The 13,177-nt window shown below is 38.4% G+C and overlaps 1 protein-coding gene across 5 annotated transcripts in view; it reads left to right on the forward strand.

Annotated features, from left to right (window-relative positions):
• Positions 1-13,177, forward strand: part of LOC128213633 (adhesion G protein-coupled receptor L3-like) — a 214,121-nt gene that overhangs the window by 97,500 nt on the left and 103,444 nt on the right. For all 5 annotated transcript variants that reach the window (XM_052919613.1, XM_052919611.1, XM_052919614.1 and 2 more), the window contains 2 exons: positions 5,784-6,020; positions 6,613-6,710. In XM_052919613.1, the coding sequence (XP_052775573.1) occupies positions 5,784-6,020; positions 6,613-6,710 (335 nt within the window). The remainder of the gene's footprint in view (positions 1-5,783; positions 6,021-6,612; positions 6,711-13,177) is intronic.

Here is a 13,177-nt window from a genome sequence, read left to right on the forward strand (position 1 = left end):
GGGCCTCTATGGTCAAGGTAAAGGTCACTGTTACTAAAAATAGAAAAATGGTTGGTACTGAAAAACTTGAGTAAGGGTTGACATATTGTGACCAAACTTGGTATATAAGAAGAGTTCATGAAGACCTTTCATGGGATTGTGTTTTGGGCTCTGAGAGTCATGGTGAAGGTCAAGGTCACTGTGACTAAAAATAAAAAAAATAGGTTAGTACAGAATAACTTTAGCTAGGGTTGACATATTGCAACCAAACTTGGTATATAGGAAGTTTTATTGGAGGACTCATCAGATTGCATTTGGGGCCCCTAGGGTAGGTTCAATATCACTGTTACTAAAAATAGAAAAAAAGAGTTAAAACTGAATCTTACAACAAATACTTAAGTTCTTCTATTGATCATTGAAAATCTGGTTTTGTCACATTGTTGCATTTCTTGTATACTTTACAAATTACATTATTATTTTAACCATTTCAATGACAAAGCGGTGTTAAGTCGAGCGCACTGTCCTACAACAGCTCTTGTTTAAGTTTATTCCCAGTGCTACATATACTTATTTAAACATGTTTTTTTTATAAACTGCTTTGTTATCCCCCGCCTTGAAAAGGCGAGGGGTTATAGTTATGGAAGGTGCGATTCCGTGCGTCTGAAGCAGGGCATATTGTCCGGCTTCCCCAATTCAACCATTTTTGAAAGAGTTTTTGCCCTTTGCTTATTAACCAGGTTTTCACATAGTGAAACATGGTAATTAGAATGGCGAGCGTCGTTGTTCGGGCAGGCGGGTGGCCGGGCGTCAAACTCACCTATGAAACTGAATAACTTTAGTAAGGTCTATAGAAAGAGTTTATGGGTACCTTTCATGGGATTGCGTTTTGGGGTCCCTAGATTCAAGGTCAAGGTCACTGTTACTGAAATTAGAAAAATGGTTGAAACTGAATAAATTAAGTTAGAGTTGACATATCCTGACACAACTTGGTATAAAGGAAGAGTTTATGGATACCTTTCAATGGATTGCATTAAGGGTTTCTAGGGTCAAGGTCACTGTTACTAAAAATAGAAAAACAGACACAGGCTGAAGTTCTTCTGTCAATCATTAAAAACCTGGTTTCGTTGCATTGCGGCGTTTCTTGTTTTACATTTAAAATTGGTTTCTTCGCAACTCCTCTTACGTTTTTCATGCGATTTCTACCAAACTTTCACAGATTGATGACTATTTTACCAGTGTTTCACAGAGTGATTAGCATCAAATCAGGCTGGGCATGTCTACAGGCTTTCATGAAGGGATTCTTTTAGGAAGAGTTATTGCCCTTTCTTAATTTTACGCATTTCTTATGTTTCTGAGAAACTACCCTTACCATTGATTGGCTTTCATTACAAAAATTGCCCCCATGAGGCGGGGGATATAGCTGTCTTTGACCGCTCTTGTTACTAAATTAATACATTCATGTGCTGTCATTTTGTTTTACATGCATGCTGTTGTTTTATTAAACAATAATTCAACACTGAATATGGCATGTATATGATCACTTTGATTTGGTGGATAAAATCACCGTTTGTCCCGAAAAAAAGTTATTCCTCCGATAGCGGTGTTTTTTGGGTGTATAACTACATATTTTAGTTTTAGTTTATTACATGTGCTTTTGTAACCAAACTATTAAAATCACAGTTTAATTATCTAGAACAAAGATTAGAAAGGAAGTAATACTTTCCTTAAAATGAACTCATATCAGTTCCAAATGGTGCTTTTTTCACAGGTTGCTTTTTTCAAAGCTATAATTTTCAGTCAATAAGTGCCTGAGAATGGACTGAACATGGTGATTGTTAATTGAGACTGTTACTTAGTTTTCTGCCAGAATGTTGTGAGCCAAACTTTATCATAAAGTTCAGGAAACATGGTAGATAACTTATTTAATGCTATGAATTCCTGGTGTTTGTGATTATTTTTCAACTTTTATAATTTCAAATTTGAATCATTTTTTGTTTGTTTAACCTGGCTGACATTTGTTGACATTTAAATCGTTAAAGAAATGAGTGTTTTGTTAAATAATATGATTGTTTTCTTCAATTATGTTCTTAAAACACTTGATTTCAAATTGAAGTTGCACAATTTGTTTACTTGAAGACCGCTTGATTAATTGAAAGATAAATCAGATACAGAGTGAAAGTTAATACTGTATCATAAATGCCATGAAACAGATTCAAGCAGTTTTGTTTTAATTTCACCTTTCTTTGAATGTAAATTGACAGGTGCAATGTACCATTCCTGCTGTGTTTCTGTACAATTAGTAGTACTTGTATAATTTGTTGCCATAGTTTTCTTAATTGCAGTAATATTTATAAAATACAAACAAAAACAGTTCTCTTATTTGTTGTAATATTTATGTTTTAAAGAAAAACAACTTTTGGAGTGGGATAAATATAAAGGAATTGTGTATGTCCTGTGTCATCCCATCGAATTATGTCATACCCCTCAACAATCTTGTGATACATGTACCTCCAAAAGTATTGCACCTGCACACATGAAACTTTGTAGGTAATTCATTGTATGTTGTTGAGCATTGACCCACATTTCACTTTGTTTAACAAGGGTTATGGCCCTAGAATTTAAAATACAAAATGGTCTAAAAATAATGTGTTGCATGAAGCCAAAGTATTGCACCTACAATGTATACTCATGAAACTTACTAGGCATGTTAGTAAGCATGTGCTGTTATGGGGAGGCCATTTCTTTCACATCTCACTTGTAATTCCACAACTCGACATTTAACCATGCCTGTGCCTCTAGTTTATATTTGTCATTGTTATGCCCCCCTTCGAAGAAGAGGGGTATATTGCTTTGCACAGGCATGTCGGTATGTCGGTCGGTCGGTCGGTCCGTCCGTCGGTAGACCAAAGCTTGTCCGAGTGATAACTCAACAATCCCTAGACGTATGGTCATCAAACTTCACATGAAGGTTGGGGCTGACCAGTAGATGACCCCTATCGATTTTGGGGGTCATCGGGTCAAAGGTCAAGGTCACAGTGACCTTGAATGGTAAAATAATTTTAAAGCTTGTCCGAGTGATAACTCAACAATGCCTGCACCCATGGCCCTCAAACTTGACATGGAGGTTGGGCCTGACCAGTAGCTGACCCCTATTGTTTTTGGGGGTCATCAGGCCAAAAGTCAAGGTCACAGTGACCTTGAATGGTAAAAGGTTGTCCGAGTGATAACGTGACAATGCCTGCACCCATGGCCCTCAAACTTGACTTGGAGGTTGGGCCTGACAAGTAGTTGACCCCTATTGTTTTTGGAGGTCATCAGGCCAAAGGTCAAGGTCACAGTGACCTTGAATGGTAAAAGGTTGTCCGAGTGATAACGTGACAATGCCTGCACCCATGGCTCTCAAACTTGACTTGGAGGTTGGGCCTGACCAGTAGTTGACCCCTTTTGTTTTTGGGGGTCATTGGGCCAAAGGTCAAGGTCACAGTGACCTTGAATGGTTAAAGGTTGTCCGAGTGATAATGTGACAATGCCTGCACCCATGGCCCTCAAACTTGACTTGGAGGTTGGGCCTGACCAGTAGCTGACCCCTATTGTTTTTTGGGCTCAGTGGGTCAAAGGTCAAGGTCACAGTGACCTTTAATGGTAAAAGGTTGTTCATGTGATAACTCAACAATGCCTGCACCCATGGCCCTCAAACTTGACTTGGAGGTTGGGCCTGACCAGTAGATGACCCCTATTGTTTTTGGGGGTCATTGGGCCAAAGGTCAAGGTCACAGTGACCTTGAATGGTAAAAGGTTGTCCGATTGATAACTCAACAATGCCTGCACCCATGGCCCTCAAATTTGACTTGGAGAATTGGCCTGACCAAGAGATGACCCCTATGGTTTTTGGGGGTCATCTGGCCAAAGGTCAAGGTCACAGTAACCTGGAATGGTAAAAGGTTGTCCGAGTGATAACTCAACAATGCCTGCACCCATGGCCCTCAAACTTGATTTGGAGATTGAGCCTGGCCAGAAGATTGTCCCTATTAATTTTAGGGGTCATTGGGCCAAAGGTCAAGGTCACAGTGACCTTGAATGATAAAAGGTTGTCCAAGTGATAACTCAACAATGCCTGCACCCATGGCCCTCAAACTTGACATGGAGGTTGGGCCTGACCAGTAGATGACCCCTATTGATTTTAGGGGTCAAAGGTCATGGTCACAGTGACCTTGAAAGCAAACTCGACAATTCTTGGACCTATGGTCATCAAACTTGACATGAAGGTTGGACCTGCCCAGTAGATGACCCCTATTGACTTTGGGGGTCATCAGGCCAAGGTCAATGTCACAGTAACCTTTAACGCAAAAAAGTTAACAAATCTTCCCCCACTGATTTCTCAACAATGCATGAACCTATGATCATTAAACTTGACATGGATGTTAAGCCTGACCAGTAGATCACCCTTATTGATTTTAGGATTCATAGAGCCAAAGGTCAAGGTCACAGTGATTTTGAATGGTAAAAGATTGTCAGAGTGATAACTCAACAATGCCTGAACCCATGGCCTTCAAACTTGACTTGGAGTTGCATCTGACTTGTAGGTGACCCCTTATGATTTAAGGGGTCATCAGGTCAAAGGTCAAGGTCACAGTGACCTTGAACGAAAAAAACTTGTCTTGTGATAACTTGACAATGCCTGCACCCATGGCCCTCAAACTTGACATTTAGGTTTCTGGTGACCAGCTGATGACTCTGGATTTTGAGTTCATAGAGTCAAAGGTCATGACGGTCATAACACACTTTATCCTCACACTTTAATGGTCATAATCTTAAAACAGCAACAAATCAGCTGTCATTTCGGTCCATGCATAATTCATTCAATTGTCCATTTAATCCTGACAACATGGCGCTCAGGGGGGGCATAATGTTTGACAAACATCTCTTGTTATAAATTGAATCTGTTGACATGAACATTTATTTCATTTTGTGAGTGAAAAAGTAAATATATTTTCTACCTTGATTATAATTGAACAAGTGAGTTTTACATACTGGCACGGACCTATAAACCATGGATTGGCAACTCTCATCTGTGTTAATGCGATTGGCTCAAACTCACGCTTGCAGCGCGATTTCATTCCGAGATCTTACTGTGTGGTCGTTTTCGAGACGTCCGACATCGGCCGAATATATACATGAAGTAAAACATTAATTGAAACTAAATATAACTTTAATCAGGAACATATAAGGTCCTGATTAATACTTCGATAATTAGAGAAAATGCAATAATGACAAAGTACAAACATATTACATGCGACATGTCAATCGGTGTTAAAAATAATTATCAGCAGAGCTGGCGGAAATGTTACCGAAGATCGCCTTTAATCACGGATTGGAGATTCGGTGGAATTTTCCAAAATTTGCCGAGCGCGCCCTATTGATTATGGGTAAATTATTATTTCTTATCGTTTCACCGATATTGGGCAGTTGCCAATCCATGGTTTATAGGTCCGTGATACTGGTAACATTATATGTATGAAAGCTTAATTCAAATTTATTTAGACTGGCATTTAAAAAAATGAAATATGATCCTTAATATTTCTATCTTTCTATTGAATGACTGATTTGCATTAAAAAGCTAATGATGATGTTCTTTGAATATTTTTCTTCTGTGAAACACTATGCCATGAGTGTCTTTGATATAATGATGTTAATTAAGGGAAAGAAAAAACTTGTTCTAAACATAATTCATTTGTTAAAAAGTGATTTTATTTAGCTTCCAAAGTTGATGTTTTTGTCTTAATATACCTCTTGCTTCTGTGTAGTTGAGGAAAATGGAACATCGACTGCCCCTTCCACCACCGCTCAAAAAGTTACAACAGGTCAACCTCCCCCAGTCAGCACAGAGGGGCAGGATTACCATGTGGGGACCACAGAGCCAGGGGACAGGGACCATGGGAATGGGTCATCTCTGTGTAAGGGTCGGGAGGAGGCGGGGCTAATATGGCCGTCAACAATGGCGGGGCATACACACAAGGTGATATGTCCCCAGGATCAGACAGGTAGGTGTTTTGGAAAATCCTGTATAAGTATTGTGTAATAATAAATGCGTATAAGCTTGGCAAATTTGGCGTGTTATTTATGATATAGTTAATTCAACTTAATTGTATGCAAATATTTTTCACCATGTTGAAATACAATGTATGTGATAAAGTTTTAAAGGGGGATTAAAAAATGTCCAGATAACCATGATTTCCAGTTCACTCAGAGCAGTCAACAGTTCTAAGCTACCTTAGCACTACTTGTATGATAAGAAAATAGGATTCTTTAAAACTTAATTATGTAAGTATTTAATTATTTTTACCTGCATCTTGAATATGAATCTGGTAGAGCATAACTTTGCAGAGTTCTGTTCAATAAGGCATGTCAGGGGATGGAAGACATATAAAAAGAATTCTGTCAGTCTGTGTTTAGCTCTTGTACAGTAAACACCACTAACTATACTGCAGTCCTTACCTATTTTCCCTCATTTAAATGACACTACAAAAAGTAGCTGTATTTTTGATATATACAATCTTTGTAAATTTTGAAAAAAATGGTGTCTTTTTTATTAATTAATATTTAAGTGATTTATGCTGTTTTCTGTTATTCCAGGTGCTGCTGCATGGCGGTGTGGGTCTGATGGTCAGTGGGCGGGCAGTCCTGATCTCTCTGACTGTGTCTCAATGTGGATGGAGAATATCCAGGCAATGGTCAGTACGTCTTGTATAGCCAATGAAACAGATATAAAAACCTATAAGTGTATACATTGTTTGTCAAAAATTCATTTCAATTTATTGCATTTGTGAAGTCCAATTAGCTTTTCCTTAAATGGTGATAGTTATTCACCTGCAGCCACACCAATAGACTATAATCCAATATTACTTCTAGTGCTCAGTTGAAGTATAATTGGTATCTCACTAAACCAGACAATCATTAGGGCCCTGTCCGTCCATCCTTCCATCCGTCCACATTCTTGGCTCAACTATTTGAAGAATAAAGAGGCTATACAACTCACCCTGGCGTCAGTGTCGGTGTCTGGTTCAAGTTTTAGGGCAAGTTGGCATTTTCACTTATAACTCAAATACCCTTCATTTAATTTCCTTAATAAATCACACAGTTGTTTATGACCATCACACAATGAGGTTACATAACTCCATATTATCCTAAAAACAAAGTATGGCCCCTGATTGATTTAGGTTTAAGTTTTAGGACATATGTGTCAGATAAAGTTCTAGGGCAAGTTGGGTTTTTTACTACTAACTTCTATACCCTTCCTTCAATTGACTTGATACTTCACACAATTATTGACAAACATCTTCCAATTATGTAATATAACACCATTTCATCCTAAAAACAAATTATGGCCCCTGATTGACTTAGGAACTGAAGTTTTAGGACTAATTACATCTATACCCTTCATTCAATTGACTTAATTCTTCACACAGTTGTAATCCGTCATCACACAAATAGGTTACATTACTCCATATTATACAAATTATGGCCCTTGATCAACCTTATTTTAAAGTTCATTGGCACCTTGTCGCTTTGACTCAGGTCTCAAATACTGTACATTCAATTGCCTTCAAACTTTACACAGTAGTCATGATACAATATTAGGTTACATAACACCATATTAACCCTAAATACAAATTATAGCCTTTGTTTGAGTTTTTTTTATTATACCCCCACAATTGAAGTTTGAGGGGGTATATTGGAGTGACCGGTCGGTCGGTCGGTCGGTATGTCGGTTTTCATGGTTTCCGGACGATAACTCATGAAAGGCTAGACAGATTTGATATTTTTTTGGTACACAGGTGTAACATCAGAAGATACAGGTCAAGTTCGATATTGGGGCTGGTGGGGCTAAGGTCAAGGTCACTGTTACTAAAAATAGAAAAACAGTTTCCGGACGATAACTCATGAAAGGCTTGACAGATTTGAACAAATTTTGGTACACTGGTGTAACATCAGAAGATACAGGTCATGATCGATATTGGGGCTGGTGGGGCCAAGGTCAAGGTCACTGTTACTAAAAATAGAAAAAAAGGTTTCCGGAAGATAAGTCATGAAAGGCTAGACAGATTTGAACAATTTTTGGTACACAGGTGTAAAATCAGAAGATACAGGTCAAGTTCGATATTGGGGCTGGTGGGGCCAAGGTCAAGGTCATTGTTACTAAAAATAGAAAAACGGTTTCCTGACGATAACTCATGAAAGGCTTGACAGATTTGAACAATTTTTGGTACACAGGTGTAACATCAGAAGATACAGGTCAGGTTCGATATTGGGGCTGGTGGGGCCAAGGTCAAGGTCACTGTTACTAAAAATAGAAAAACGGTTTCCGGACGATAACTCATGAAAGGCTAGACAGATTTGAACAATTTTTGGTACACAGGTGTAACATCAGAAGATACAGGTTAAGTTCGATATTGGGGCTGGTGGGGTCAAGGTCACTGTTACTAAAAATAGAAAAACGGTTTCCTGACGATAACTCATGAAAGGCTAGTTTTTCTTGTCAGCAGTGTAACTTCTAAAATACTCAACAGATTTAAATAAAACAATACATGCATGATAAAAGAAGATGCAGTGTGCAGTAACCTTGGAGTTATGGCCTCTTTTCAAAGGAATGGTTTGCCATTCCTGTGTCCAGGCGGCATTTGGGGGTATTCGTCACTCCTGTGACGGCTCTAGTTGCTTTTGTCGTGCACATCTTATGTTTTTAACGGGGTTTTCAAGTGAAATCTGGTTGTTAGAATTTTGTATGTTGTTGTTAGGGTGGGCCAGTGGAAGGATTAAGTTAAACTCACCTATGGTATAGAATAATTTTAGTTGGGCCAGAGTTTTTAGCTCACCTGTCACGTAGTGACAAGGTGAGCTTTTGTGATCAATCTTCGTCCGTCGTCCGTCCATCCGTCCGTCCCTCCGTCCGTCCGTCCGTCCGTCCGTCCGTCCGTCCGTCCGTCCGTTCACAATTGCTTGTGAACACAATAGAGGTCACAATTTTGACCTAATCTTTATGAAACTTGGTCAGACTGATCATCTCTATAAAATCTAGGTCAAGTTCGATATTGGGTCATCTGGGGTCAAAAACTAGGTCACTAGGTCAATTAGTAGAAAAACCTTGTGAACACAATAGAGGTCACAATTTAGCCTAATCTCAATGCAACTTGGTCAGAATGGTCATCTCTATAAAATCTAGGCCAAGTTCGATATTGGGTCATCCGCGGTCAATAATTAGGTCACTAGGTCAATTAGTAGAAAAACCTTGTGAACACAATAGAGGTCACAATTTTAGCCTAATCTCAATGCAACTTGGTCAGAATGATCATCTCTATAAAATGTAGGTCAAGTTCGATATTGGGTCATCCGCGGTCAACAACTAGGTCACTAGGTCAATTAGTACAAAAACCTTGTGAACACAATAGAGGTCACAATTTTAGCCTAATCTCAATGCAACTTGGTCAGAATAATCATCTCTATAAAATCTAGGTCAAGTTCGATATTGGGACATCCGCAGTCAATAACTAGGTCACTAGGTCAATTATTAGAAAAACCTTGTGAACACAACAGAGGTCACAATTTTGACCTAATCTTTATGAAACTTGGTCAGACTGATCATCTCTATGAAATCTAGGTCAAGTTCGATATTGGGTCATCTGGGGTCAAAAACTAGGTCAGTAGGTCAATTAGTAGAAATACCTTGTGAACACATTAGAGGTCACAATTTTAGCCTAATCTCAATGCAACTTGGTCAGAATGATCATCTCTATAAAATCTAGGTCAAGTTCGATATTGGGTCATCCGCGGTCAATAATTAGGTCACTAGGTCAATTAGTAGAAAAACCTTGTGAACACAATAGAGGTCACAATTTTAGCCTAATCTCAATGCAAATTGGTCAGAATGATCATCGCTGTAAAATGTAGGTCAAGTTTGATATTGGGTCATTCACGGTCAATAACTAGGTCACTAGGTCAATTAGTACAAAAACCTTGTGAACACATTAGAGGTCACAATTTTAGCCTAATCTCAATGCAACTTGGTCAGAATGATCATCTCTATAAAATGTAGGTCAAGTTCGATATTGGGTCATCCGCGGTCAATAATTAGGTCACTAGGTCAATTAGTAGAAAAACCTTGTGAACACAATAGAGGTCACAATTTTAGCCTAATCTCAATGCAAATTGGTCAGAATGATCATCGCTGTAAAATGTAGGTCAAGTTTGATATTGGGTCATTCACGGTCAATAACTAGGTCACTAGGTCAATTAGTACAAAAACCTTGTGAACACAATAGAGGTCACAATTTTAGGCTAATCTTAATGCAACTTGGTCAGAATGATCATCTCTATAAAATCTGGGTCAAGTTCGATATTGGGTCATACGCAGTCAATAACTAGGTCACTAGGTCAATTATTAGAAAAACCTTGTGAACAAAATAGAGGTCACAATTTTAGCCTTATCTTAATGAAACTTGGTCAGAATGATCATCTTAACATAAGCTAGGTCAAGTTCCATATTGGGTCAACCCAGGTCAAAAACTAGGTCACTAGGTCAATTAGTAGAAAAACCTTGTGAACACAATAGAGGTCACAATTTTAGCCTAATCTCAATGCAACTTGGTCAGAATGATCATCTCTATAAAATGTAGGTCAAGTTCGATATTGGGTCATCCGCGGTCAACAACTAGGTCACTAGGTCAATTAGTACAAAAACCTTGTGAACACAATAGAGGTCACAATTTTAGCCTAATCTCAATGCAAGTTGGTCAGAATAATCATCTCTATAAAATCTAGGTCAAGTTAGATATTGGGTCATCCGCAGTCAATAACTAGGTCACTAGGTCAATTATTAGAAAACCTTGTGAACACAACAGAGGTCACAATTTTGACCTAATCTTTATGAAACTTGGTCAGACTGATCATCTCTATGAAATCTAGGTCAAGTTCGATATTGGGTCATCTGGGGTCAAAAACTAGGTCAGTAGGTCAATTAGTAGAAATACCTTGTGAACACATTAGAGGTCACAATTTTAGCCTAATCTCAATGCAACTTGGTCAGAATGATCATCTCTATAAAATCTAGGTCAAGTTCGATATTGGGTCATCCGCGGTCAATAACTAGGTCACTAGGTCAATTAGTAGAAAAACCTTGTGAACACAATAGAGGTCACAATTTTAGCCTAATCTCTATGCAAATTGGTCAGAATGATCATCGCTGTAAAATGTAGGTCAAGTTTGATATTGGGTCATTCACGGTCAATAACTAGGTCACTAGGTCAATTAGTACAAAAACCTTGTGAACACAATAGAGGTCACAATTTTAGCCTAATCTCAATGCAACTTGGTCAGAATGATCATCTCTATAAAATCTAGGTCAAGTTCGATATTGGGTCATCCGCGGTCAATAACTAGGTCACTAGGTCAATTAGTACAAAAACCTTGTGAACACAATAGAGGTCACAATTTTAGGCTAATCTTAATGCAACTTGGTCAGAATGATCATCTCTATAAAATCTGGGTCAAGTTCGATATTGGGTCATACGCAGTCAATAACTAGGTCACTAGGTCAATTATTAGAAAAACCTTGTGAACAAAATAGAGGTCACAATTTTAGCCTTATCTTAATGAAACTTGGTCAGAATGATCATCTTAACATAAGCTAGGTCAAGTTCCATATTGGGTCAACCCAGGTCAAAAACTAGGTCACTAGGTCAATTAGTAGAAAAACCTTGTGAACACAATAGAGGTCACAATTTTAGCCTAATCTCAATGCAACTTGGTCAGAATGATCATCTCTATAAAATCTAGGTCAAGTTCGATATTGGGTCATCCGCGGTCAATAACTAGGTCACTAGGTCAATTAGTAGAAAAACCTTGTGAACACAATAGAGGTCACAATTTTGACCTAATCTTTATGAAACTTGGTCAGACTGATCATCTCTATGAAATCTAGGTCAAGTTCGATATTGGGTCATCTGGGGTCAAAAACTAGGTCAGTAGGTCAATTAGTAGAAATACCTTGTGAACACATTAGAGGTCACAATTTTAGCCTAATCTCAATGCAACTTGGTCAGAATGATCATCTCTATAAAATTTAGGTCAAGTTCGATATTGGGTCATCCGCGGTCAATAACTAGGTCACTAGGTCAATTAGTAGAAAAACCTTGTGAACACAATAGAGGTCACAATTTTAGCCTAATCTCAATGCAACTTGGTCAGAATGATCATCGCTATAAAATGTAGGTCAAGTTTGATATTGGGTCAGTCACGGTCAATAACTATGTCACTAGGTCAATTAGTAGAAAAACCTTGTGAACACAATAGAGGTCACAATTTTAGCCTAATCTCAATGCAACTTGGTCAGAATGATCATCTCTATAAAATTTAGGTCAAGTTCGATATTGGGTCATCTGCGGTCAAAAGATTGTTCAATTTATGCCCCTGGGGAGAAGAGGCCCTATCCTGGGGGGAGTCACAAGTTTTGCATAGGCTTATATAGAACAAAAAACTTCTTGTCTAAACCAACAATACATTGGCATTTTATATGTGGCATAACCTAGTGGCCCGCTACCAAGATTGTTCAATTTGTGCACCTGTGGTGAAAAGAGGCCTCACCCTGGGTGTCACAAGTTTTACATAGGCTTATATAGGAAAAAACTTTAAAATTTTCTTGTCTGAAGCCACAAGGACTAGGTCTTAAATATTTGGTTTGAAGCATTGCCTACTGATAGGGTCATGTGGGGTAAAAAACTAGGTCAGTGGGACAAATAAAAGAGTGGCCTCTAGGGGCCATACTTTTCATTGGATCTTTATGATAATAGGTCAGAATGTTCACTTTATTTAGCAAAGCTACAGGTGAGCGATACAGGGCCATCATGGCCCTCTTGTTATATCTTTAGATTTACGGGAGCGCCGTACCTAAATATTGCAAAACCCAAATAAAAATAAAATTCATTTTCGTAGTTTTATTTTTATTTTTTCCGACGAAGGTTAAGAAAAAAATAAAATTAGTGTTCTATAACCCATATCTCAGAACCAACTGGTGTACCAATTGTCATTCATTATCGGTCTTTTTACTGCACAAACCACGTAAACCAGTCGGAAATACGCGGGGAAACAGAACAGGTACCCGTTACCATAACAACGTCCTGTCAAAAGTGAAAGTACTTTTTGTCAT

This window comes from Mya arenaria, chromosome 13, assembly GCF_026914265.1.
Source record: "Mya arenaria isolate MELC-2E11 chromosome 13, ASM2691426v1".
Classification (NCBI taxonomy): Eukaryota; Metazoa; Mollusca; class Bivalvia; order Myida; family Myidae; genus Mya; species Mya arenaria.